This window comes from Herpailurus yagouaroundi, unplaced genomic scaffold (genome assembly GCF_014898765.1).
Source record: "Herpailurus yagouaroundi ecotype Mexico unplaced genomic scaffold, PumYag 254, whole genome shotgun sequence".
Classification (NCBI taxonomy): domain Eukaryota; kingdom Metazoa; phylum Chordata; class Mammalia; order Carnivora; family Felidae; genus Herpailurus; species Herpailurus yagouaroundi.
The window spans coordinates 1,191,404-1,218,591 of record NW_024412471.1 but is presented as its reverse complement, the minus strand read 5'-3'; the positions used below and the strand labels follow the sequence as shown (position 1 = coordinate 1,218,591).

General features: G+C 40.6%; 1 protein-coding gene across 2 annotated transcripts in view; it reads left to right on the top strand.

The window, feature by feature from the left end:
* The first annotated feature begins 2,134 nt into the window (after positions 1-2,134).
* Positions 2,135-27,188, top strand: part of SNX27 (sorting nexin 27) — a 70,848-nt gene continuing 45,794 nt past the window's right edge. The window contains exon 1 of one of the 2 annotated variants that reach the window (XM_040461150.1): positions 2,135-2,488. In XM_040461150.1, coding sequence (XP_040317084.1) covers positions 2,178-2,488 — 311 coding nt within the window. In that variant the 5' untranslated portion in view covers positions 2,135-2,177. The remainder of the gene's footprint in view (positions 2,489-27,188) is intronic. The other variant, XM_040461149.1, reaches the window with a different exon arrangement.

Below are 27,188 nucleotides of genomic sequence, written 5' to 3'. Positions count from 1 at the left end.
CCCATCCTGAGCAACTACTGGAAACCTGTGCATAGTCCACAAATTCTTTCAGGGGGTTGCCTGTTGCTTTTTTTTTTTAATCTTTTTTAATGTTTACTTATTTTTGAGAGAGAGAGAGGGAGAGGAAGAGGAAGGGGCAGAGAGAGAGGGAGACACAGAAGGAGGCTCCAGGCTCTGAACTGTCAGCACAGAGCCTGACGTGGGGCTCAAACCCACCAACCAGGAGATCATGACTCCAGCCAAAGTTGGACACTTAACCAACTGAGCCACCCAGGTGCCCACCTGTTGCTTTATGAGTCATCAGATCTCTCTCTGCAAGTTAACTTTTACTGTTTTTTGTTTTTAACTATGCATTCCTGTCGCTTCTCTTGGATTGTCTTTTTTTTTTTAAGTTTATGCATTTATTTTTGAGAGAGAGAGAGAGATGAGTGGAAGAAGGGTGGGGAGGGGGGAGAAAGAGAATCCCAAGCAGGTTCCACATGTCAGCATGGAGCCTGACGTGGGGCTTGATCCCACCAACCATGAGATCATGACCTGAGCTGAAATCAAGAGTCAACACCCAACTGACAGAGCCACCCAGGTGCCCCTCTCCTGGATTGTTCATTAGCTTTGTGGCCTCTCTCTGCCCATTTATTCATCTATAAATAGGGCACATTACAGGGTTGTGAAGATTAAATGAGATTATAGATGTAAAGCACTTAGAAGTGTTTGACACAGGGTAATGTTGAGAGACAGGCCTTCAGGAGTCTGTCATGCTTCTACCCATCTTCCTGGGTATGCCAAAAATTCAAGACTCTGACTGCTCTTTACCAGGATCATTCCCCAGGGTTGTGTTTATAATGAGCAACTTTAAGGAATGAAGTAATGTCTCCCTCCAGCACAAAGAACAAAGGTTTGCTCACTGCTTCCCTATAAAATGGCAGGTTCCCCAAGCTCAGTGTTTCTCAGCTGTGGTGTAAATCCACCAAACAAATGCACAGCATTCATCGGAGCCATTGGTGTCATTCCCATAGACTTGGGGGAAGAGGAATTGACACAAACGTGCTGAAGTTCATGTTACTTCCTGTGTCATAACAGTCTCGTTGTTTCCCACCCAGGGATTCTGGGACTTTTGTCAGCATCCACGAAACAGTAACAGACTAACTCATTAGCCCATCAGTACCATAAAATCAAATACAAGTCTTGAGTACTAATTGCTTAAGTAAGCTATTTTCATTATTTTTGCTCTTACTGTTTTTACTTGCCTTTGCCTGGCATTCTGCACACTGAGTTTGCGTTTGGGTAGTTTGCCAAAAAACATCAACTGCTGCCATTGGCAAAGAATCCTACTGTGCTGTTGGAAGAAACAAAATAAATTTGAAATTAAAGTAACTTCAAAATCATTGCCCAACTTAAATTATTACTTGGCCCCTCTGATATCCAGTTCTAAATCGCTGAGACATGTTTCCTCCACATATGCTTTTTGTACAGTTGGGGCATAGTTTTTATGTAGTTGCAATACATGAAAAAAAAGTTGCGAAAAACCGGGCCTTAGTTCCTGTTACCTAATAGCTGGGTGACTTTGGGCTCTCTACGGTTCAGCTTCCTAATAAGTGAAACAGACAAATGAATTCATGATCCAGTCAGCTCACAAGTTTGTTGGGGCCATGGAATAAACTAGCGTATGGGAACACAAAAGGTACTGAACAAATGAACTATTATCATTTAAGACTGTAACTTAAGTCTGTTGAATCACAAACGTCAATTTATCCTAAAATTATTGCTTTAAAGACTACGAACGGAGTTACGAAAGGAAAGAAGAAAAAAACTCGTTCCACGTGACGAGCTCAATCAGTATGCCCGACTCGGCGCTGGGTTAGCTGTTCAAACTACAACTCCCGGCAGGCTTTGTTCCCCAACTGTGTCACATAACCTCCGCCGGGGCCCGGCGCCCTCCCTCGCCCCCACCATCCAGAAACTACAACTCCCAGGAGGCTCCACGGATACCAACCGTCCGTTTTCCCTCCGCCCCCGGCCACCCCTTTACCTCCCCCGGCAGCTCTGTGGCCGACTCGGGTTCCGCGGGCGGCGGAGCGGGCGCGCGCTCCGGGGGTCGCGCGGCTGCCGAGAAGGGCGAGCGCGCGCGGGGAGGGAGTGGAGGCGTAGGGGGGCGGGGGTACGGCTCGCTCGCTCGCAAGATGGCGGACGAGGACGGGGAAGGGATTCACCCCTCAGCCCCTCACAGGAACGGAGGTGGCGGCGGCGGTGGGGGCTCTGGGCTCCACTGCGCGGGGAACGGCGGCGGGGGAGGCGGCGGCCCGCGGGTCGTGCGCATCGTCAAGTCCGAGTCCGGCTACGGCTTCAACGTGCGGGGCCAAGTGAGCGAGGGCGGGCAACTGCGGAGCATCAACGGGGAGCTGTACGCGCCGCTGCAGCATGTGAGCGCCGTGCTGCCCGGGGGGGCGGCCGACCGGGCCGGGGTGCGCAAGGGGGACCGCATCCTGGAGGTGTGAGTATCTGGGCTGCCCGCCGCCCCACCCCGCCCCGCCCCGTCTCCTCCGCCAGTCCCTGCATCTCCCTCTACTCCTGTCGCCCTCAGGCCGCACCCCCCCTCCCCCAGACCCTGAACCGGCCTTCGCGACCCGGTCCCCCTCAGACCCCGCACCTCCGTGGGAGCTGACCCTTTCATCTCCCCGCACCCTGGGTTTCCGCGACCCCCACCTCCCTCCCTGTAACTAGCTTACGTCCCTGCGCCCCCGCCGCTTTACCCCTGCCCCCATTCTTTCGTCTTCTTTTCTGCTCTTTTGCTTCCCCCCTGAGCATGCTGCTTTCTGCCCCTCGCTGACAGCGTCTCCTTTTCTGACCCGGCCCCTGTCGTGTCCTCCCCAAGTTTTCCAGCATCATAGTTTCTTGTTCTCCACTACTGCCGGCCGCCCCTGTGGACCTCCCCTCTGTCCCCTAGACCAAGTAGGCGGGACCTCTGGTGGGCTCCCACTTTTCCCCTGGGAACAGCACCCTTCCGCTGCACTCCTTTTTCTTTCCTTAGATACCCTTTCCCTTTGGTTACGCACCCCCTGCATTTTTCTACCCTGCCGTGTGTCCCTTTCCTCCCCTCCTTCTTGGATGCACGCTCCCTAGAGTGTACCTCCTTTTCTGACCCTGGCTCGCACGCCCTTGTTTTGGTTGTGGTTGTGGGGGAGGGTGTCTTGGACACGGTCGTTTCTTTTCCGTATTACACCAGGATTTTGAATCTAGAGTCTCCCATCACTACATCCCTCGGAGAGTCCCTGTTCTGGCTCCCCGTCTTCACTCCTGCTCGCTCCATGCTCCTACTAAAAGTCAGTTTACGGTGAAGCTCTCCTTCCTTCTCACTTCCCCAAACTATGCCCCTCTCTGGCGTCTCCCGCCTCCTCCCTTTTCCCTGGCGTGTCTTTCCATCCTCTCTCCTGCTCTATCCTCTTGTGATCCCGCGCTTGACTTTATCCTGTTCTTTCCCTCCTCCAGGCTGCTTTCCCTTCTCTTTTTAGGCCCCTTCTGCTGCTGCAACCCATCCTCTTCCCTGCTGCAGCCCCTCCCCCCTCACACTCCATCCTCCCTTCCCCACCGCATCCCTATAAAGCTCCAGCCGGATGCCGCCTTTCTTGCAGTTTCCGCGCAGACCCGCTCCACCCTTTTATCCAGGTGTTGTGGCTTTGTACTTTGTACTTTGTATTAAAAAAATTCGTTTGGTGATTGCGGGTGGACTGGTGGGGGGGTTTACGCTCTCATTATCAACATTCTCCTCAGCAGTCCTTAGTCCTGGATCTCTCGCCTTTTTACTGAACCTTGTTTGATTTTCAGACTTTTGCCCTCTCCCTCAGGGCTTGGGTTTGCCCTCATGAAGTCTTTCTCATTTTTTATAAATGTTTTTTCTAATTTCCACAACCTCCAGCCTCTCCTCTAGTAAAGTGGTAGGTTTGCTTGGTCAGGGTTTCAAAGAGGTTAGTATCTTGAAGATCTGGACCAAAGAGGAATCCACCCCTTATCCACCCCACCTTATGCCCCTTGCCCTTATCCTGGACATTCTTACTCTACGGTATCCACTCATTCTGTTTCCTCTTCTGAAGAAAGAGCGGCTCACTAGAGTAAGTGTTTGGAGCTATTAAACCTTCCGTTTATGCTCTCTTTTTTCATCAGTGTCTGGTATGCTCTTTTCTTATTCTCTGGCAATACAGTCTTAATCCTCAGGCGTCTGCGCCTTCAGATAAAGAATGCAGTAGTGACCTTTTGCTTTATACCTGGGCATCTAATTCTTTTCTTTCTAGATGACTCAAAATCTGTGGCTGATGTTTCCTTCTGGTAGAAGCTCTTGGAATTGTCATTTTCCTTTCCCTTTGGAAGTTAACTTTGGATCCCGCTGTTTATTTTTAAATTTAAAATTGAAGTCTTTATTTAAAATTGTAAATTTCTGATAAAGTTCTAAATCATTTACTCTTTATAAGAGCTAAAGGAACTAAATGAAAATAAATAACTGAGGAAGACTACAGCTAACGTGATCAACCATTTCAAACATATATGTGTATATATATATGTGAACTAACATAGTAGCTTTTTGCCTTTATTATGATTCTGCAGCAGAGTCTAGATCTAAATTAGGTACTGGGAGACCTCAGATCTGCTAGGACAAGTAGAAGGACTTGCCTCAGGCCCATGTTCCAGTCCAGGCCCATCCCTCCTTCTAGGGAGAAAACATTGAATTTTCGCACATTCTGGTGGTGACTGGAGAACTTTGTCTTAAAAGAGACAAGAAAGTGGGCAGGGTAAAATAATCCTTTTTGTTTAGAGAACCTTTCTTTGGAAGGCGGTGGTGATCAGACGTCTTACTGGCAGTGGTTTCTCACCTTCCAACTATTTTGATTTCCAAATTCTGTGAAGCTTCTCTGCTACTGGAGTGGAAATGGTGATAGTTGCAACAGAGTGTCAAGCAAGTTAGCAAGTTCTCTGAGACCTCAGTTCTAGAGTCTCTTTCCTTCTCCAAAGTCTCCATTATCTCCTTAGGTTTTCACGTGAGAGGAAGAAATCAGAAGTCAAACAGACATGATTCTTGATGGATATATGTGCCTGCTACTTGTTTTGCTTTTGGTTAGGTTGATGCTAATTTTCATAAAGCATTCTTTAGACAGCACTCCTTAAGAGTTTTTCTCTTGTCTCCCATCCAAGTTCCTTAAGTTAACTTCTCTGTTGTCCCAGGAGAGTTTTGCATGTTGATGAAGTGCCAAGTGGGATCAGGATTAGGCACAGATAGATTATTACTATGTAGACATAGTTTGTAAGAAGTCATAGGTGCATGTCTGGACCTTGATAATTGCTGTTTGAGATTTGTCCCTGTTTTAGATGTTTTCCTTCTGTACAGATTATTCCAGTTTTCATATGTTGCAGTTGTTTGGACAACTGATAGAGGTGCAAGGTGTGAAAAAAGAGTGCAACTTTGAGATTTAAGGGACGAAAGGCTTGGACAAAAGGAAGAACATCAATTTCTTTGGTACTAGAGTATGAACAAGCCCTCTGGGCTCTAAATTTTATTGCAGATGGTAAGATTTCTACTAGCAATGTTAGTCTCCACCTTGTAATTTTTCCCAGTGTAGCATATATTGAATGTCTTCCCTTTGATCTCTGTATACCTGGAGGGATACTTTGAATAAATAGAACCAAAATAAATATATCTTTGCACTAATTATATAGTATGTGAAGTAACATTTGATTTCAGGTTAATTTTCTTAAGGTTAAAGTAGGAGTCTAAGGACTCCTGACTGATTTCTTGGAGGTGACCTTAGGAGAGTTTAAACATACAGTGGATATGGTTGTGGTACCATCATATTTTTGAGGAATTATATTTGTCTTTTGGCTAGTTTGGTATTTGGGTAGTGTGCTCTTTAATAAGATAAAGATTGGTTTGCATGCATTCAAAATCATGATTATATTCATGCCGGGTTTAGTATATGCCTTCCCTCTTGATAGCTACAAGATAATATTCCCATCACCTTCCCCTTGTTAAAGTTAAACCATAAGAAAAATTGAAGCTGTAGCGGGGCCTGGGTGGCTAGGTTTGTTGAGCATCCAACTCCTGATCCTAGGGTCCTGGGTGGGATCAAGCCCTGAATAGGGCTCCACACTGGGCGTGGAGCTTGCGTAAAATTCTCTTTCTCTCCTGCTCCCTCTACCCCTCCCCTTCTCTCTCTCTCTCTCTCTCTCAAAAAAAAAAAAAAAAAAAAAAGAAAGAAAATTGAAGTTATATGTATCTATATAAATTTGTTTATTTGGAGTTAATTTAGGGATATCTCATGGGCATTCTTTTTCCTTTTTTTTTTTTTTTTTTTTTTTTTTTTGGTGAGTGGGGCTTCATTTTATGTGAAAGTTTGGATTAAAAAGAGGTTGGTGCCACAAGAAGTATTTTTATGAGTTAAGTGTGAGTCATTTAATGTTGACTGCTAAGTACCTTCCCAGGAACTGCTTTCTCGTTTGTAGCTGACTTCTATTTGGCCCAGAGTTTCCAGATGGATTTTGGAAATAGTGTTTGAAATCATGGTTATTAATCAAAAGAAAATTTTGTGGTAGTGATTCTTGAGCTTTAGTGAGCATAGGAATCACTAGGTGTGCTTGTCAAAAGTGTAGATTCTTGGGCTCACCCTTTAAGGGTTTTGTATGATTCAGTAGGTCTTGCATGGGGCCTAGAAGTGTTTATTTTTTACTCCCTTTGCCAGACAGGTGTGGGTAATACAACCCACATACCCAGCCCAGACCTGGATGACACTACAGGTTCTAGGCCTTGAATTCTCGTTTCATTTTATTTTCGTGATTATACTGAGAGTTATGAACAAAGACTGTACTAATGGTGATTTGTTAGGCTCCTGAATTCCAGCCCTTAGAAAATCAGTTAAGTAAGATAGCGGACTATTACATCTGCTCATCTAGACTTTATTGAATCTTTCTAAATGTTGTAGTAAAGATGGGTGATGAAGAGGTAAAACAAGTTAATAAAATCATTATATCACTTTGCACTTCATGTAGTGTGTTTGCATAGTGTGTTTACATTTTATCTTAACAATAGCCTTGTGAGATAGGGAAAATACAAATTCCTTGAGGTTGGGGACTGTGTTCATCTATGTTGTTTCCCTAGCCAACATAATGGCACGTAGAGGGTATTATTCAATAAATACTTGCTGAATGAATGTATGAGCATTATTTGTCCCTTTTTTATGAGAGGAAACTGGGTGTTGCACTAATGGGTGTTAACCAGAATTAAACCCAGGTCTTTGGATTTTAAATCTGGTATATTTTCCATTTCTTTGTTTTCTCAGCTATTTTTCTAACTTTTTTTTTTTAAGTTTATGTTGAGAGCAAGCGTGAGTGGGGGAGGGTCAGAGAGAGAGAGAGAGAGAGAGAGAGAGAGAGGGAGAGGGAGAGAGACAATCCCAAGCAGGCTCCGTGCTCAGTGTGGAACCCAGCTTAGGGCTTGATCTCACAACTGTGAGATCATGACCTGAGCTGAAATTATAAGCGTTTGGCTGCTTAAAAGACTGAGCCACCAAGGTGTCCCTGTTTTCTGAGCTATTTTTGACTCTTAGTAGTCAACTATTCTTGACTAAATAGTCACTTAAAATTCAGTCACATCCTTATAAACTTGGATATTAGCTTGAGCTTTGGTTCTATTATTACAAAATATAACTGTCTTATATCTTTATTTGCCGTCTCTCTGGTTGTAAAATTGAATGGGTGACGGGGGAACAAAGTGGTTATTCTTTGCCCTTGTTTGTTGCTATCTTTATTGGTTATCAGTGAGGAGAGCCTGACATAATCGTAATTGCAGTCCCAGGACACGCTTTTAATTCCCTAGGTAGTTGAGGTAGCAAACAAATAAAACTAAATTTGAAAATACCATTAGCTTCCCCTTGGAAATCACTTCCACAACATTGCCATTACCAGGAACAAACCTGTTGTTTAGTAACATGAAGATGTGTCTAGGTCATATAAATGATTGTGAAGAAGGGTTCAGTCAGCACCCACTGACTAGTTTGTTCCAGGTGAGGGTTTGTTACCATGCTCTCAAGGATAATTATTTTTTAAGATAAGTTCTGTTGGGAGTGATTCTTAGGATAAGCAAAAGGGTCACTTGACGAGCAGACACTTACAATTTTTGATCACTGCACGGTGCTTTGGGAGCATGATCTGTGGTGAATTTATTCGGTAGATGGTGGCATTTCTGACACTGGATATTGTGGTGGGTTAGGTTAGAGGCATTTAGAATCATTCTCTTTGACTATCTGCTGTGTAGATGATTTCTGTGCTGCTCTAGCAGTCCTGTAAAAAAAAAAAAAAAACCTATGTATGGGTGGTATGACTCCAGCTCCATGTGTGGAAAAAAATACATAGGCAGTTTAAGTTCATTTATCTTGAGAGAAAGGGGGTGGGGCAAGGGGCAGAGAGATGGGGAGAGAATCCCTAGCAGGCTATGCATGAACCCACGGACTGTGAGATCAGGACGAGAGCCAAAAGCAAGATTTGGATGCTTAATGCACAGTTTTAAAATATTTCTTAAAAACTTGCAATTCTCTTGGGGTGGCCTGGGTGGCTCAGTCAGTTAAGCATCTGACTTTGGCTCAGGTCATGATCTCACGGTTCGTAGATTCTGGCCCCGTGTTGGGCTCTGTGCTGAAGCTCAGAGTCTGGAACCTGCTTCAGATTCTGTATCTCCTCCTCTCTCTGCTCCTCCCCCTCTCATGTTCTGTCTCTCTCTCTCTCTTTCAAAAATGAACATTATATATATATTTAAAAACTTTCAACTCTCTGTAAGAAATACATTTTATATTAGAACCCAATATAAAAAAAAAAAAATCCATGTGAAACAAGTTTCACTAAACTGTATTTACTGGTATCATGCCTCCTGACAGTTTTTAGTCTGTTCAGTATTTTGGAATTTTTTGTTTTTTGAATGCTGATGGTGAATGAATAGTCATGAATTTCATGACTATTAGGTTATGGTCCATTGTTTGAAAAACAGTAATTTGGGCATCACTTTTCTGATGTTGGCCTACTCATATCACCTCATGTTCAGTCTGGTTCCATAATTAAGCACAAACTATGTGTAAATTACCGTTAGGCTTGTACAAGTCACAGTCCCTGCATTCCCTGTAGCAGAGAAGGTACATATATAAACAATTTACTGTGTGTAAATCAAAATGAATTAATGGAGATAAAGGAAAAATACAATGGTAGTTTAAAGGGGAAAGTGAATATGCTTGAAATGATTGGTGGGTAGATAGGTCAATTTAAGGCACTTAAATGGCGATTGAAGGACAAGTATAATTTCAGTAGGCAGAAAAGGGGGAAGGATTTCATAGGATTTCATGACCAAAGGGAGGAAGATATGAAAAGTTCTTAGGATAACAAGGAATCTAAAGTTGCTGTTTATGTGTAGACAGTTGTGCTTGAAGTTAGATCAAAAAGGGCTTTGGGGTACCTGGATGGCTCAGTCGGTTGAGCGTCTCACTCTTGATTTCTGCTCGGGTCATGGTCTTGTGGTTCATGAGTTGGAGCCCCAAGTCAGGTGCTGACGGTGGGGAGCCTGCTTGGGATTCTCTGTCTCCCTCTCTCTCTGCCTCCCTCCCCTGCGTGTGTGTTTTTTCTCTTTCTCTAATAAATATTTAAAAAGGGCTCTGAGGGGTGCCTGGGTGGCTCAGTCGGTGGTTAAGCAGTTAAGTGGCTGACTTCATCATAGGTCAGGATCTTGCATCAGGCTCTGTGCTGACCGCTCAGAGCCTGGAGCCTACTTGGGATTCTGTGTCTCCCTCTCTCTCTGCCCCTCCCCCTCTGTCTCTCTCCATCTCAAAAATGAATAGACGTTAAGAAAAAATTTAAAAATAAAAAGGGCTTTGAATGCAATGCTACCAAATTTGGATTCTGTTCTGTTTTTGAGATCAGAATATAATATGTGTGTTAATATTTAGGACTCCTTGTGAATTTACTTTTTATTTCATTATTTACCTGAAGAGGTTGACTAACTTTTCCAAGGCCAAAGAGGAAAATCACTATTAGAATTAGAAGAATTTCAGAGCATCTAGTCTCTTGGGCTGTCTTGTACTATATAAAGAAGGGAACAAAGAACGACTAAGCTCTTAACACCCAGAGCTGGGAACAGCTGATGAGGAGCTGGTTGCCTTTATTTTGTGTGTTTTACCTCACAATCTAGCTTCTTGAATATCCACTTCTCTTTCAAGTGTTAAGTGAGTATACATACTGTTGTGTTTATAGTTGATAAGTGATCGTTATATGCTGGAGGTCCAGTGTGCTCTGCCCTGCTTATGGTGTTTGAAGATACCTCCTTTAATTTAAATCTTTTGTTTCTGTATATAGCATATTGTTGGGAGTTGAGGAGACTGAAGACAGACAGGCAACTTAACATAATACAAAGGTTTTACCCGTTGTCTGCCTTCAGAATGAAAATTCATACAAAGACCCTTTTTTTTTTTTTTTAAGCAGGTGGGGAAGGGGTAGAGAGAGAGGAAGAGAGAAAGAATCCCAAGCAGACTCCTCACTGTCTCTGGAGGAGCCTGACACGGGGCTCAAACTCGCAAACGAGGGAGATAATAACCTGAGCCGACGTTAAGAGTCATACGTTTAACCTACTGAGCCATGTAGGTGCCCTTACAGAGACACTTAAAAAGTGTCTTTTTGCTTTCTCTCAGTAATGCGAGGGGTACTTAAGGATTAAATTGTGTGGTATTGTATTAGCCACATGCTAGGTAGTATGTGTGTAGTCTCTTGTTTATTACTCAGTGTTCCCTGCTAACCAAGTAAGGGTTGAGATAGTTGAGAAAATACACCTTTCTACAAGGTATTAAAGTTGCAGAGTAAGGAACTGTATTTGAGTATTCTTATGTGTACTTCCTTCCACGAACTTCCGTTGTTATGAAAGCATCTTTTAAATGATTTATTTTTGCTCAAGCCGTCAGACCTCAGAGCAAAGCTAGACTGACAGATCTATGTATTCTGTGGACTTGAAACACAAGTAATTAGTTTACTTCTCTTTGGAAAACTACAGAGTGTCTGCAGAGAGTCAGCTGCTTGTGGATATTCTCCCAGCTGTGCTCAAGCAACTGATTACTCCTAGACAACCATTCAGGACAAACCAGGAAGTTATCTCCTGCCAGGACCGCGGTACTTTTATATTTTTAGGTCTGTCTAGTTTGTTCATTTAGCATGTTTTAAAAATTGGGAGATTGAAGCGCCTGGGTGGCTCAGTCGGTTAAGGGTCCGACTTCGGCTCAGGTCATGATCTCACGGTTCATGAGTTTGAGCCCAGTCTTGGGCTCTGTGCTGACAGCTCAGAGCCTGGAGCCTACTTCGGATTCTGTGTCTCCCTCTCTCTCTGCCCCTCCCCCACTCATGCTCTGTCTCTCAAAAATAAATACATGTTAAAAAAAATTTTTTTTAAATGGGAGATTGATTAAATTAATTTTTGGTGATCTTGGAAAATGTGAAAGTTTTGAGCTTCTACTTCTTTTGCTGATCAGTTTAATCATCTATAAAGTTTGTAACTTATAAAGTGTGTAGTTTGTTTACTGAATGCACCATGGGTTACTGGAATTTTTTTAACCCAGTATTTTGGTAGGGTTAAAAACTACTTTTTGGATCTGTTTTCTAAAGATGTAACCTGCATCTGTCTTTACTTGGAAACAGCAATGACTTTTGTTCTATAGCTGGTATTTTGAATCTAAGTAAGTGTGACACTTTTACGAGTTATGTGTTGATAGATTACTTTAGATTTCCCTGCCATACCCAGTTGTCCTTTATGTTGCTGATTAGAAAAGGTCTTACTGTACCTTTCTTCTTGTTCAATGTGTTGAAATAGACCACAGTTTACAGAAGCTGTAGTCTGTGTTCCTCAGCTTCCAAAAGACATTGCCCACAATTAATTTGAATTAAAGAGTGTTATTTGACTGCTAAAGGGCTATATCCCTTCAAAAGTATATCTTTTAATAACTAAATGTTGTTGTTACTAATTTTTAAAGGCTGTCATAGGTGAAGGTATTTTGAGCCTTTTTTTCCCCCAGTAGTGATAGATTTACACTTTTGTTTGTGCACTCATGTATAGTACCTCTTGAGAGTAATTGAATATTTAGGAGATAAGTATTGGGATTCAGGGTGCAGGCTGTTACCCTAGAACAGATCACAGGAGGAGTCATGTGGAGTCATGCTTTAAAACACATTATGTAGTAATCCAGAAATAGTCGTGAAATAGAACTTTAAAAAATTAAGATTCCATCTTTTGTAATTTATGTCACTTGCACACTAAGGTTGTTGATAAAGCTGGTGGATTTTATTCTTTAATTAACTTTCATTGTGATCAGTATACCAAATTAAAAACATCTGGGTGTGGCATTTAAATTTGCCATGTAGGCAGTGGTTCAAAATATAGCAGATCTCAAACTCTTGAGTTGGTGTTGGAAATGATTTAGGACTAATTATGTTTGTTTTCTGGTGTATAACTGAGGGAGAAGTTCTCAGCAATAGTGTACTGAGGAGGCTGTCAGGCTAAAGAAAGTAGTAGCTTTCTTACCCCTAACATTCATCATCCCACAGCATAAAGAAGTAACCCATTTTCACATCCAGCCTTACATTTCAAGAGAACCATGAGTTGCTACTTGTTGATCATATGTTTAAAGACAAAAATTTCAAAACAAAATCCTATCAAAATAAGTCAATATTGTATATAGTTTTAGTATCAGGACTTTCTTTAATACCTTATTGGTAATTCATATCTGTCATGTGAAGGAACCTATGTGCTTAAATTTTTTCATACCAAGTGTGGTGCATTTAGTTTTCATGAGATGAAACAGTGTAATTACAATAGATTATTTCCAGAATTCACATGAAATATAGACTTGCTTTTTAAATGTCAGCATGTTTATTTCTTACTCCTTCTAACCTCATTTGCTATCCTTGGAGTCAGTGTTTATATTTTAAAAAATTAAAACAATTTAGTTACTTTTATTTTCAACATATTTGAATAAAAGAAAACATAGCCCCACTTTGAAATTGCTTACATAATTGAATGCCATATTTTACTCTTAAGCATTATTTTTATTACCTCCTATAATAGAAAACAAAATGATCACTAATACTAAAACTTGAAAAATGTAGAGCTTGCATAATGGTTTTAGTACTTCCCCCTGAACACTGAAACCAATGTAAAAGTTAAAAATAAGGAGTGCATGGAGGAAAACCATTATTGAATGTTTTTTGTGCTAGCCTTAATGAGTTTTTTTCATTCATTCAGGGAAAAATTTTAATGAGCGCTTCCTACCTGATGAACACGGGATTAGACACGGATAGAAAGCTGAATAACATGTAGTCCTTGCCTTTAGGAAATTTATGGTATGGTGGGGAATGGGAAGATTAACAGTTTGTTGTTGGAGTAAACCTTGGGAGGGCCAAGGAAATAAAGATGGTACCTGCCTGGACTGGGGTTGGCAGGGGAGGAAGGACAGAAGCCTCAGGTCATTTCTTTTTTTTTTTTTTTTTTTTTTTTAATTTTTTTTTTTCAACGTTTATTTATTTTTGGGACAGAGAGAGACAGAGCATGAACGGGCGAGGGGCAGAGAGAGAGAGGGAGACACAGAATCGGAAACAGGCTCCAGGCTCCGAGCCATCAGCCCAGAGCCCGACGCGGGGCTCGAACTCACAGACCGCGAGATCGTGACCTGGCTGAAGTCGGACGCTTAACCGACTGCGCCACCCAGGCGCCCCTCAGGTCATTTCTTAAGCCCAGTTGACCTGAAGTCTCAACCTTCCTCTCCTCTTCTAGTCTGCCAATGGGATGAACAATTATCCTTAAATCCCCCTAGGTACTTTTCTGCCCTTAGTTATCTAAATTAGTAAATGCAAGTGCCCAGGAACCTTGTGCATTTTAGCAGAAGTCTCCCAGACAAAATGTACTAAAACTATAAGGATTATGTAATTTATCACCCAAACCAAGGCACTTGAAAATGAAAGAGGACTTAATTATTCCAGGACAACAGATATAAACTAGGTGTGTCTTAGCAACCTAGAACACAGGTCTATAGCCTAAATGATTTAAATATAGGAGGCTGGGTTTTTTGGTTTTTTTTTTTTTTTTAATGTTTTATTTATTTTTGAGACAGAGAGAGAGAGCATGAATGGGGGGAGGGTCAGAGAGAGAGAGGGAGACACAAAATCCGAAGCAGGCTCCAGGTTCTGAGCTGTCAGCACAGAACCCGACGCGGGGCTTGAACTCACAGACCATGAGATCATGACCTGAGCCGAAGTTGGACGCTCAACCGACTGAGCCACCCAGGCACCCCTGGGTTTTTTTATTTTATTTTATTTATTTTTAAGAGAGAGAGGGTGGAGGAGGAGTGGAGAGAGGGAGACAAAGGATCTGAAGCGGACTCTGCACTGACAGCGGAGAGCCCCACATGGGGCTCGAACTCAAAAACCGTGAGATCATGACCTGAGCTGAAGTTGGACGCTTGACCGACTGAGCCACCCACCCAGTCACCCCTGGAAGGCTGTTTTATTTTTATTTAAAAATTTTTTTTAAATATATGAAATTTATTGTCAAATTGGTTTCCATACAACACCCAGTGCTCATCCCAAAAGATGCCCTCTTCAATGCCCATCACCCACCCTCCCCTCCCTCCTACCCCCATCAGCCCTCAGTTTATTCTCAGTTTTTAAGAGTCTCTTATGCTTTGTCTCTCTCCCACTCTAACCTCTCTCTTTTTTTTTTCCTCTGGAAGGCTGTTTTAAAATAAGACTGGGGTTCTGTTAAGGAGGGAAATGAACAAGTTTGTTTGTATTCTTGGGGACTAGTGGTTACATAGGCCTTACATGTAATTATTGAATAACAATGAGCTTTTTTCGAATAGCTTGATTGTAATTTTATACCTATTTTAAAAATATCTTAAAGCCTTTTTATACTTTTTTCAAAAATAAATCTACTTGCATAGGTAATATTTGTATACTGAATTGCCTTGAATTAGAAAGTTTGAGGAATCTGTTACTTCTTCCCAAGTAATAAGCCCTTATTACTTCTGGCAGGAGGTATTAAGGTTGAAATACATGTGTGCCTTATTTGTACTTTTCCTGCCTCGGGCAGTATTCTCTGTGAATAGAACACCCAGCTAAGGGTGAAGAGTCCAGTTGATGATAAGCAGCTTATTTGACAAGGTACTTATTATTTTTTTCTCTCTTTGGGAAGATCAGATGTGATTGACACACTTCTCTGTTTCTCAACTTTGTCAGAGCCATATTTTATTGTTATTAATACTCTCTTTTGCCCAGTGTTAAAATTCCTGGGTATAAGTGCTTTAAAATGTTGGTATAAATATTGAATTTTGCTTTTGATACTTAATACACCAAGGAATTTGTGAGCGAGGGCTTTCCATAGAATGCTGGAAATCATTTAATTTGGTTTACACGTAGTTGACATTTTTTGTTTTTTCCCCTCATTAACCAAAGATAAGCTTAGAACAAGAGAGACAGGGAGAGAGAGAATCCCAAGCAGGCTCCCTGCTGCCAGTATGGAGCCCAACAAGGGTCTCGATCCCATGAACCATGAGATCATGACCTGAGCTGAAATCAGTAGTCGGATACTCAAATGACTGAGCCACCCAGGCTCCCCATGGTGAGGTTTTTTGTTTGTTTGTTTTTTGCTTTTTTTGTTTTTGGCTATAGTTTGAGTCCAGACATTTTACTTTTAATATTTTCTTTTCCTAGTAACAAATAATTTGTCAGAATTATTACATTACATGATAATGCTCTTAAAAATCAAGAAGAAAAAGCAAATTGATTGTAATTTTGAGACCCTGATGTAGTTTTCTGCTCAGTTATATTCAGCAGTTGTTCAGGCTGGAAAATGGTTACATTAAATCCTAACTGAGGAGAGGAAAGATAGTTTTTGTTTTTGTTTTTCTAATTGATGGACAGGGAAAGAAATAGGGACTCTTGAAATTATTTTGTGAATCTAGCTTCCTAAGTGGAAATAAAATACTGTTTAACTCTTTTAAGCTGTGGCATTTTTTTTCTAGCTTTTTAAAATCATTATTTTTTTAAGTACTCTTTACGCCCAATGTGGGGCCCAGACTTATAACCCCAAGATGAAGAGTTGCATGCTGTACTGACTGACCCAACCAGGCACCCCTAAGGTGTAGCATTTTTTTTGACTTGAAGATTTCATATCTTGGTTTGATTTTCATGACAGAAATAGACTAGCACACTCCCATCTTGTTATTGAATTATTTACTAAGGAGTCATGATAGAGTTCTAGTCTTCTGATCTGGAATTTCAGTGTTTGACATCTAAGATCAGATCCACTTTTGCATATATTTTTTTGAGATTTCGTTCTTGATTTTTAAAATTTAAAACATTTAGTTGTTTTTGTTTTATTTAAAAAAAATTAAAAAAAATTTTTTTTTTCAACGTTTATTTTTATTTATTTTTGGGACAGAGAGAGACAGAGCATGAACAGGGGAGGGGCAGAGAGAGAGGGAGACACAGAATCGGAAACAGGCTCCAGGCTCTGAGCCATCAGCCCAGAGCCCAACACGGGGCTCGAACTCACGGACTGCGAGATCGTGACCTGGCTGAAGTCGGACGCTTAACCGACTGCGCCACCCAGGCGCCCCCAAAATTTTTTTTTTAACGTTTATTTATTTTTGAGACAGAGAGCGACAGAGCATGAATGGGGGAGGGTCAGAGAGAGAGAGGGAGACACAGAATCTGAAACAGGCTCCAGGCTCTGAGCCGTCAGCACAGAGCCCGACACGGGGGTTGAACTCACGGACCGCGAGATCGTGACCCGAGCCGAAGTCGGCCGCTTAACCGACTGAGCCACCCAGGCGCCCCTGTTTTTCTGTTTTAAAGTAGTTTTAGTTTCACAGCAAAACTGGAACAGATTCAGAGACTTCTATATACCTCCTACCCCATACATGTAAACATTATAAACATCCCCCACCACAGGGGCTCATTTATTATAATTGATGAACCTACATTGATACATCATTGTCACCCAGAGGCCATAGTTTATCTTAGGTACATCCTTGGTATTGTACATTCTTTGGGTTTGGACAAATATTAATGACCTGTATCCACCATTATAGTACACAGAGTAGTTTCACTGCCCTAAAAATCCTCTATGCTCTGCTTATTCATTCCTCTCTTCCCCTGAGCCCTAGTGACTACTGACCTTTTTACCTTTCTCCATAGTTTTGCCTCTTCCAGAATGTCACATAGTTGGAATCATAAAGTGTTTAGCCTTTTTAGGCTGTCTTCTTTCAGTTAGTAATATACATTTAAGTTTCCTTTATATCGTTTCATGGCTTGATGTTCATTTCTTTCTAGTGCTGAATAATACTCCATTGTGTGGGGAGGCACCTGGGTGGCTCAGTTGGCTAAGTGTCCGACTCTTGGTTTTGGCCCAGGTCATCTCACAGTTTGTGAGTTTGAGCCTTGTGTTGGGCTCTGCACTGACAGCATGGAGCCTGTTTGGGATTCTCTCTCTCCCTCTCTCTCTGTCCCTCCCTGGCTCATGCTCTCTGTCTTTCAAAAATAAACTTTAATATTCCATTGTCTGGGTTTATCCACTCCTCTACTGAAGGATATTTGGTTGTTTCTCAGTTTTTGGTAATTATGAATAAAACTTCTGTAAACATCTGTTTATAGGTTTTTGTGTAGACATAAATTTTCTTTTTTTAAAAATTTTTTTAAACCTTTTCTTATTATTTATTTTTGAAAGACAGAGACAGAGCATGAGAGCGGGGGAGGGACAGAGAGAGAGAGGGAAACACAGAATCTGAAGCAGGCTGCGGGCTCTGAGCTGTCAGCTCAGAGCCGGACACAGGGCTCGAACCCACGAAACCATGAGATCATGATCTCAGCCAAAGTTGGACGCTTAACCGACTGAGCCACCCAGGCGCCCCATAAATTTTCAACTCCTTTAGGTAAATACCAAGGAGCACAATTGCTAAATCAGGTGGTAAGAGTATATTAGTTTTGTAAGAAACTGCCAAACTGTCTTCCAAAGTGGCTGTGCCATTTTGCATTCCCACCAACAATGAAGGAGTGTTTTTCTTAATACATATCCTTGCCATCATTTGGTGCTGTTAGTGGTCTGTCTGGATTTTGGTCATTCTAATAGGTATGTGGTGGTATAAAATTGATTTTTTAAATTATAAAAGGATTGTAAATAGGTTAGAGAAAATTTAGAGATTAAAGAAAAGAAAAAAAATTCCCGGCATCTTATCATACTAACGTACCTACTTTTGGTATTTTATCTGTCTTTTATTTATGCATTTATGTATTTATGCGGTAATCATACCGTTACATACAATTTGTAATCTCATTTTAAAAATTAATACTTTTTTCCAGACAGTTTGATTTACAGAAAAATCAAACAGACATTTCCTTTATATCCTTCCCCCACCTCCACCATATAGTTTCTCCTTTTTTTAAAAAAAATTTTTTTTTTTATAACATTTATTTATTTTTGAGACAGAGAGAGACAGAGCATGAACAGGGGAGGGTCAGAGAGAGGGAGACACAGAATCTGAAACAGGCTCCAGGCTCTAAGCTGTCAGCACAGAGCCTGACTCGGGGCTCGAACTCACAGCCCTCACGGACCGCAAGATCATGACCTGAGCTGAAGTTGGCTGCTTAACCAACTGAGCCACCCAGGTGCCCCTAGTTTCTCCTTTTATGAACATTTTACATGAGTATGGTCCACTTGTTTAAAAATTTTTTTTTTTTAACGTTTATTTATTTTGGGGACAGAGGGGCGCCTGGGTGGCGCAGTCGGTTAAGCGTCCGACTTCAGCTCAGGTCACGATCTCACAGACCGCGAGTTCGAGCCCCGCGTCGGGCTCTGGGCTGATGGCTCAGAGCCTGGAGCCTGTTTCCGATTCTGTGTCTCCCTCTCTCTCTGCCCCTCGCCCGTTCATGCTCTGTCTCTCTCTGTCCCCAAAATAAATTTTTTTTTTCCAACGTTTATTTATTTTTGGGACAGAGAGAGACAGAGCATGAACGGGGGAGGGGCAGAGAGAGAGGGAGACACAGAATCGGAAACAGGCTCCAGGCTCTGAGCCATCAGCCCAGAGCCCGACGCGGGGCTCGAACTCGCGGTCTGTGAGATCGTGACCTGAGCTGAAGTCGGACGCTTAACCGACTGCGCCACCCAGGCGCCCCGGTCCACTTGTTTAAATTAATGATCCAATGTTGATATGTTATTGCTAACTGGAGCTCATAGTTTATTATTATTTCTTTAGTTTTTACCTAATGTCTTTCTGTTCCAGGATCCCACATTATATTTAGTCATTGTGTCTTTTTAGGCTCGTTTTAGCTGCAACAGTTTCTGTTTTCTGTTTTTGATGACCTTGACAGTTTTGAGGAGTATTGGTGAGGTATATTATAGGATGCCTGACTGTTGGGATTTGCCTGAATTCTCTCTTCTTTTCTTTTCTTTTCTTTTCTTTTCTTTTCTTTTCTTTTCTTTTCTTTTCTTTTCTTTTCTTTTCTTTTCTTTTCTTTTCTTTTCTTTTCCCAAGATTAGACTGGGGTTTTGGTTTCTTGGTGAAGAATATTACAGAGGTAAAGTGCCATTTTTCATCAGTTCACATTAAGAGTACATACTATCATTATGATTTGTGATGTTGATCATCTGGCCAAAATTGTGTTTGTCAGGTTTCTATACTGTAACGTTATTCTCATTGTAAGGTTATTCTCATTTCCCTCCCCTACTGTACCCTTTGGATAGGAGTCACACTATGTGCAGTCTACACTTGAGGGGGGGGTGATGCTTCCCTCCTTTATAGTATAGTATCTATATAATTTATTTAGAATTCTTCTGCATAGGAGAAGGATGTCTGTTCTCCCCCATGTATTAATTTATTCAGTCATTTATATCATTATGGGCTCCTGGATACTTATTTTATATAATATGGATTATATAATCCAGTGCTGCTCTATTTTGTCCTTCTAATTGTTCCAGCTTTGACCATGGATAGCTCTTTCAGTTGGCTCCTTTACACTTTTGCCATACCCTGCCATACCCCCATTAACGTGCAGGGTTTTTTGTTTTGTTTTTGAGTACTTCTTTACTCTCTGTTATTACAGAAGATGAGCTCTGAGCTCATCTTGTGTATTTCTTGCCTCAGTCCTGAATCAACCATTTCTCCAAGGAGTCCTAGTTCTTTTTATTGGGGGATGGTGTTAGAAACCAAGAGCAGGGTGATAGGTGTTGTCGTTGCTACTGGATGTAGCTTCTTTTTTCCTCCCAGCTGAAAGCAAAAAAAAAAAAAAAAAAAAAGTGTGTGTACATTAACTCTTGTGTATACACGTGTCTATAAATATTTCTATATGTAATCATCTTTATATTAAGTTAAACATGAGTTCTTATCGATGTCTCTAGCTTTACTCCATTTCCATATGGATCTTTTGTTACCGTCCTTTTGCAGATCTGTACATTTCCACTTCAACAATAAGAAGTTTGGCTCCCCACATTCACCGTTCATTTACTTAATTGCTCAACTCCAGTATATATGGATAGCAATTGTTAACCCTGGGAAGCAGTTGTATTGACTAGAGTGTAGTACTTAATGTGCAGTCCCTTTTTTGTCTTTATCTTACAGAATTCATTCATTACCTACCCCCTTCGGTGAGGTTATTTGAAATATATTTGAAATACAGTTAGATTCTCTTGTCACAGTTTGGGATTCTCCCACCCTATTAGTTGATTTCTGCAAAAAAAAAAAAAAAATGCATACAGTAAGGTTTACTCTTTGTGTTGTAAAGTTCCATAGTTTTTGACAAATGCATAATGTCATGTGCTGTTACAGTGTCATACAAAATAGTTTTACTGCCCTGAAAATCCCCTGCACTTCACTTATTCATCCTTCCCCTCCCTCTAAGCCCTTGGCAACATACTGATCTTGGGTTTTCCAGAATGTCATATAATTGGAGTCATATATATGTGTGTGTGTGTGTGTGTGTGTGTGTGTGTGTGTGTGTGTATACACAATTAAATAATTACTAAAAGTATATAGCCTTTTCAGATTGGCTTCTTTGCCTTAGCAATATGCATTTAAGATCTCTCCTCCCACACCATGTCTTTCTGTGACTTGATAGCTCATTTCATTTTATAGCTGAATAATATTCCATTGTCTACATGTACCATAGTTTTTTTATCCATTCCCTTATAAAAGATATCTTGGTTGCTTTCAGTTTTTGGCAATTATGAATAAAGCTGGTAAAAACACTCATCAGTTTTTTTGTGTAAATATAAGCTTTCAACTCAGTTGGGTGAACACCTGGTAGTGTGAATGCTGGATCTTATGGTTAACACTATGTTTAGCTTTTTAAGAAACTGGTCAGTATGTCTTCCAGAGTGCCCATACTGTTTTGCATTCTCACCAAACATGAGTTGCTCTTGTATCACATCCTCACCAGCATTTTGTATCATTATTTTTTTTGGATTTTAGTTATTCACATAGGTGTGTAGTGGTACCTTGTTTTGATTTGCAATTCACTAATGATGAATTTTTCATATTTTTTTAAGTTTTTTTTTTTTTTTTCTTAAGTAATCTCTTTACCCAGTGTGGGGCTTGAACTCACAACCCAGAGATCAAGAGTCGTATGCTCTACCAACTGTTGTATATAAAAGAGTTAAGGCGCCCCAACTTTTCATACTCTTACTTGCCCTATGTGTATCTTCTTTGGTGATGTTTCTGTTCATATCTTTTGCCCAATTTTTATTAGGGTTGTTTTTTTTGTTGTTAAGAGTTCTTTCTGTATTTTGGATATGAGTCCTTTTTCAGATATGCATTTTCCATATATTTTTTTCCATGCTGTGGCTTGTTTTTCAGTCTCTTAGCAGTATTTTTCACAGAACAAAAGTTTTAATTGTTTTTAATATTTATTTTTGAGAGAGAAAGGAAGAGAGAGAGACAGAGTGCGAGTCGGGGAGGGCACAGAGAGCGAGGGAGACAGAATCTGAAGCAGGTTCCAGGCTCTGAGCTGTCAGCACAGAGCCTGACATGGGGCTCAAACTTGTGAATGATGAGATCATGACCTGAGTGAAAGTCAGACACTTAACTGCCTGAGCCACCCAGATGCCCCAAAAGTTTTTAATTTTAGTAAAGGTCAGCCTAGCAATTTTTTCTTTCATAGATCATGTTTTTATTGTTGTATTAAAATCTCTTTGCCATACCCTAGATTTTCTTGTATGTTACCTTTTATTTATTTTATTTATTTATTTTATTTTATTATTATTTTTTTTAATTTTTTTAATGTTTATTTATTTTTGAGAGAGAGGGAGACCGAGCATGAATGGGGGAGGGACAGAGAGAGAGGGAGACACAGAATCGGAAGCAGGCTCCAAGCCATCAGCCCAGAGCCTGACGCGGGGCTCAAACTCACAAACCGAGAGATGGTGACCTGAGCTGAAGTCGGACGCTCAACCGACTGAGCCACCCAGGCGCCCCTATGTTACCTTTTAGAAGTTGCGTTTTGTAATCCACTTTTTAACATCAGGTCAAACATGTTTCCAGATTATTTTCTTCATATGTACAATTTTAAATAACTGTTTTATATTGAATTTGTGCTTTAATTTTCTTAATCATTCATCCCTCTGTTGTTGACTTTTTATAAGAACAAATTTGGAAACAACCTTTTTCTTTGTTTAGGGTTACTTCATTTTTTCTTTCAACATAGACTTGAGAGTGGTCTACATGCCACGGTGAAGTTCTTTCCCTCTTGGAGCTCTTGTTTTGATGTTTTCCTTAGGATAAATTTTCATAATGCCATTTTAGTTGAAAAAAATGTGAACATTTTTATAACTTTAGTGCATATTACCAGTGAAATTACTTTCAAAAGCATTTTTACCTATTTACATAGTCATCATCTCATTTTCCATGTAAGTTAACATTAAAAGTAATTGCGATGATAATTTTGCACTTTTTAAGTTGTTGACAAGATTTACAGTTAGAAAAAGCTCGGCATTTGGGTGGCTCAGTCAGTTGAGCATCTGACTCTTGATTTCTGCTTAAGTCACGATCCCAGGTTCGTGGATCAAGTCCCACATTGGGCTCCTGCTTAAGATTCTCTCTCTCTCTCCCCCTTTGCTCCTCTCCCCAGCTCGCATTCTTTCTCTCTCTGAAATAAAAAAGAAAACAGAAAAGGCTCAAACATTTTATTTATGTATTTATTTTATTATTTTTTTAAACATTTATTTATTTTTGAGACAGAGAGAGACAGAGCATGAATGGGGGAGGGCCAGAGAGAGAGGGAGACACAGAATCCGAAGTAGGCTCCAGGCTCTGAGCTGTCAGCACAGAGCCCGATGCGGGGCTCGAACCCATGGAGCGCGAGATCATGACCTGAGCCAAAGTCGGATGCTTAACCGACTGAGCCACCCAGGTGCCCCAAGGCTCAAACATTTTAGAAACCTTTGACCATTTACTTTTCTCTAATTATACTTCTCTTTTCTTATCAATAAATTAGGATAAATAAATTACAATAAAATGTAAGATGAAAATGTTATTATTTCTGAAACAAAATTCCAAAAATGTCTTGGTATTTAGTCGTCCAGAAGAGTAATTTTGTGTAGACATATCCAAGCTACACTTCCTGTGGCTATGTTCATGGCTTATGCATGTTTGAATCTCTTATCTCAAGAGTTTAAAGGCAAAGTACAGCATGAGGGTTAAGATTATTAGTCAATAAAAATATTTTCTGGCTTGATTGTTTGCCTAAGTAAGATAGTAAGAAGGCAGAGTTCGACAAAAAGGAGCCAATCTGGGATGCCTGGCTGGCTCAGTTGGTGGAGCATGTGACTCATGATCACAGGGTTATAAGTTCCAGCCCCACATTGGAGCTTGCTCATAAAAAAAGAAAAAGAAAGAAAAGAAAGAAAAAAAAGATGGGTGCCTGGGTGGTCCAGTCAGTGAAGCATCTGACTTGACTTTGACTCAGGTCATGATCTCACAGTTGTGAGCCCTGCATCCAGCTCTGCACTGACAGCACTGAGACTGCTTGGGATTCTTTCTCTCTCTCTCTCTCTCTCTCTCTCTCTCTCTCTCTCTCTCTCTCTCTCTCCCCCCCTTCCTGCTCTCTTTCTCTTTCTCTGTCTCTCTCAAAATAAATAAATAAATTTAAAAAAAGAAAAGAAAGAAAGAAAAGTAACCAATCTAAGCCAGTCAAATGACTGAACTGCAAAATTAGAAAGGACAGATATTCAGATTTCAGTAGAATAGTTCCTTGCTTTTATAGTCTAAGTGTCTAGTATTGCTGTACCCACTAACTGGGTACAAATTAAACAGTGAAAAGTCAAAGCAGTGTCCCTCATCTCATGTGTCAAGAGTCTGTTTTTCTCCAACTTGTGAGCCTTCACCCAGTTTCCTAGAAGATATATTGTAGAGAAAATAGGTTGTTTAAAAACCTTTGTGTAATTGGGGTGCCTGGGTGGTTCTGTTGGTTAAGCACCGACTTCAACTCAGGTCATGATCTCACAGTTTGTGAGCCCATGTTGGGCTCTTTGCTGACAGCTTGGAGCCTGGAGCCTGGAGCCTGCTTTGGATTTTTGTCTCTCTCTCTCTCTCTCTCTCTCTCTCTCTCTCTCTCACTGTCACACTCTCTCACTCTCTGCCCCTCCCCCACTTGTGCTCTCTCTCAAAAATAAAATTAAAAATACATAAAAAAAATAAAATTATTAGGTATATCTTTATAGTGCTGAAAACACAAAGGAAATTTTGGGTATCACCTAGTTACCTAAGAAAACAAAATTTGGTCTTATTTGGATTGTTGGGAGATTTTTGGTAGCCTTTTGTTTCCTCACCTATTATGAAAAATTTCAGACATACAGAAAAGTTGAAGGAAATGAACAGTGCATACCTCTGCATTTGTGCCAGCTAGATTTTATAATTAACATTTAGCTGTATTTGTTTAATCATTATCTGATGAAAATGTTTTGATAGTGTGTTTAAGCCATTCCCTTTCTTTCTGGAAGAACATACATGAGTAAGACCCTATTGGGCAGAGTTACTTCTGCATGGTGTAGGACTAGGTGGTTCTCTGATGCAGTGGTCTTACGAAAATGATACCCTTCTTGTGATCCCCATCAGCATAGGTTGAGAACTGAGTCATTTATTTTCAAATGAATTCCAGCTGAATTATGTTATAATAGTTTTTTTTTTAATGTTTGTTTATTTTTTAGAGAGCTCAAGCAGGGCAGGGGCAGAGAGAGAGGGAGACAGAGGATCTCTCTGATACAGCAAGCTCTGTGCTGACAGCAGCGAGCCTGATGCAGGGCTTGAACTCAAGAACTGCTAGATCATGACCTGAGCCAAAGTCAGACACTCTACCACTGAACCATGCAGGTGCCCATAGATCATGTTATAAAGACAAGAAGAAGAAAGGCGAGGGAAATTGGCGGTGGAAAGGGTTGTGTCATCAGGAGGCTAACATGCTACTAACCTGTTTACCCAACTGACACAAATACTATCATATAAATATCTATCATTTATTTATTTTTTATTTTTTTTTAATGTTTATTTTTTTGAGACGGAGCATGAATGGGGAGGGCCAGAGAAAGAGGGAGACACAGAATCTGAATCAGGCTCCAGGCTCTGAGCTATCAGCATGGAGCCCGATGCGGGGCTCGAACTCTCGGACGATGAGATCATGACCTCAGCTGAAGTTGGACACTTAACCAACTGAGCCACCCAGGCACCCCAATCAATAGCTATCATTTACTGAATGGTTACCATGTTCTAAGGCTTTATCCCATTTTGGTTCTCACTCTGTTAGCTATAGGTATTATTAGTGCCATTTTATGAATTAGGAAACTGAGGTTTAGTGAAATTGAATAACTTACCTAATTTCTCATCTGTTAAATGGTACAAGTGGTACCAAACCCAAGTCTGTCTGACTCTAAAACCCATGCTTTGAACCAGAAGTCTACTGCTATAAATTCCCTTTATTGCAGAATTTATTGTTTGCATTTATTTATGTCTTTAGAATTGTCCAAATTGGGCCACACTTAATTTGAGTTTAGTTATAGAGGAATTCTAGTGGAAAAGAGGATGCCATATAAACATTTTTATGTTTGTAAAGCTCTCTTAATTCTTGACAGAGGGCCCTTTTTGAAATTAGTTGTCTAGCATTTTTTACTAACTTCATTTCATTCTCTGAAGAATGAAGGAATTTCCAGCCTTGTATTAAATTGCAGAATCTATAGCATTCTTTCTATAGTTGAACCAAATAAACATTAGCAAGTGTGTTTATTTATTTATTTATTTATTTATTTATTTATTTATTTATTTATTTTCAATATATGAAATTTATTGTGAAATTGGTTTCCAGCAAGTGTGTTTAGAATGTGAGACTGATAGTTCGTTCCTGTCTTTATTTTTTTAATTTATTTTTAAAGAGGTTTTTGGGATGGTAGCCAATTTGAAGCTTGGTCTTTCTGATAAAGAAGTGACAATAGGCAAGTTCCCTGGCTCCTGGAATAAGCCTTACTTCAGTTTCTTTGATGACTTTTGGGCTTGCTTTTGCGAGTGACCCTGGGAACAGTGCATTCTAACTCGAAAACTCAATGGGTGGAGGAAGTGTGTGTTGAGAGCAGTAGTTCTTAACCTTTCTGGAGGTTACATTGCTCCCTTTTGAAGCCTTTCCTCTGGAAAAAATGCATATATGCACACAAATACAGTTTTTCATACAAATGCTATAGTCCATATAATGCTATATAACCCCCAAAGTCTATTGACAACTATACCCCAGGTTAAAGATCCTTTAAAGGAAAAAAATGAGGGAGCTGAAAATAAGATTTGAGCAGAGCTGTTAAACGTTTTTTTCATAGATGTGCATCTCATAAGATTGATTTTACTAACATAAAAATCTTGTTTTAGTATCTAAAATGTTTTATTCGGCCTCTAAAATGTGGGTTTTTCCCACTTTGTTAAAAAAATTAAGTCACTTGGGTGACTCAGTTGGTTAAGTGTCTGACTCTTGATTTTGGCTCAGGTCAAGATCTCCTGCTGTGAGTTTGAGCCCCATATCGGGCTCCATGCTGTCTGTGCGGAACCTGCTTGGGACTGTCACTCTCTCTCCCTCTCTCCCTCCCTCTCTCTCTGCCCCTCCCCCATACATGCACACTCTCC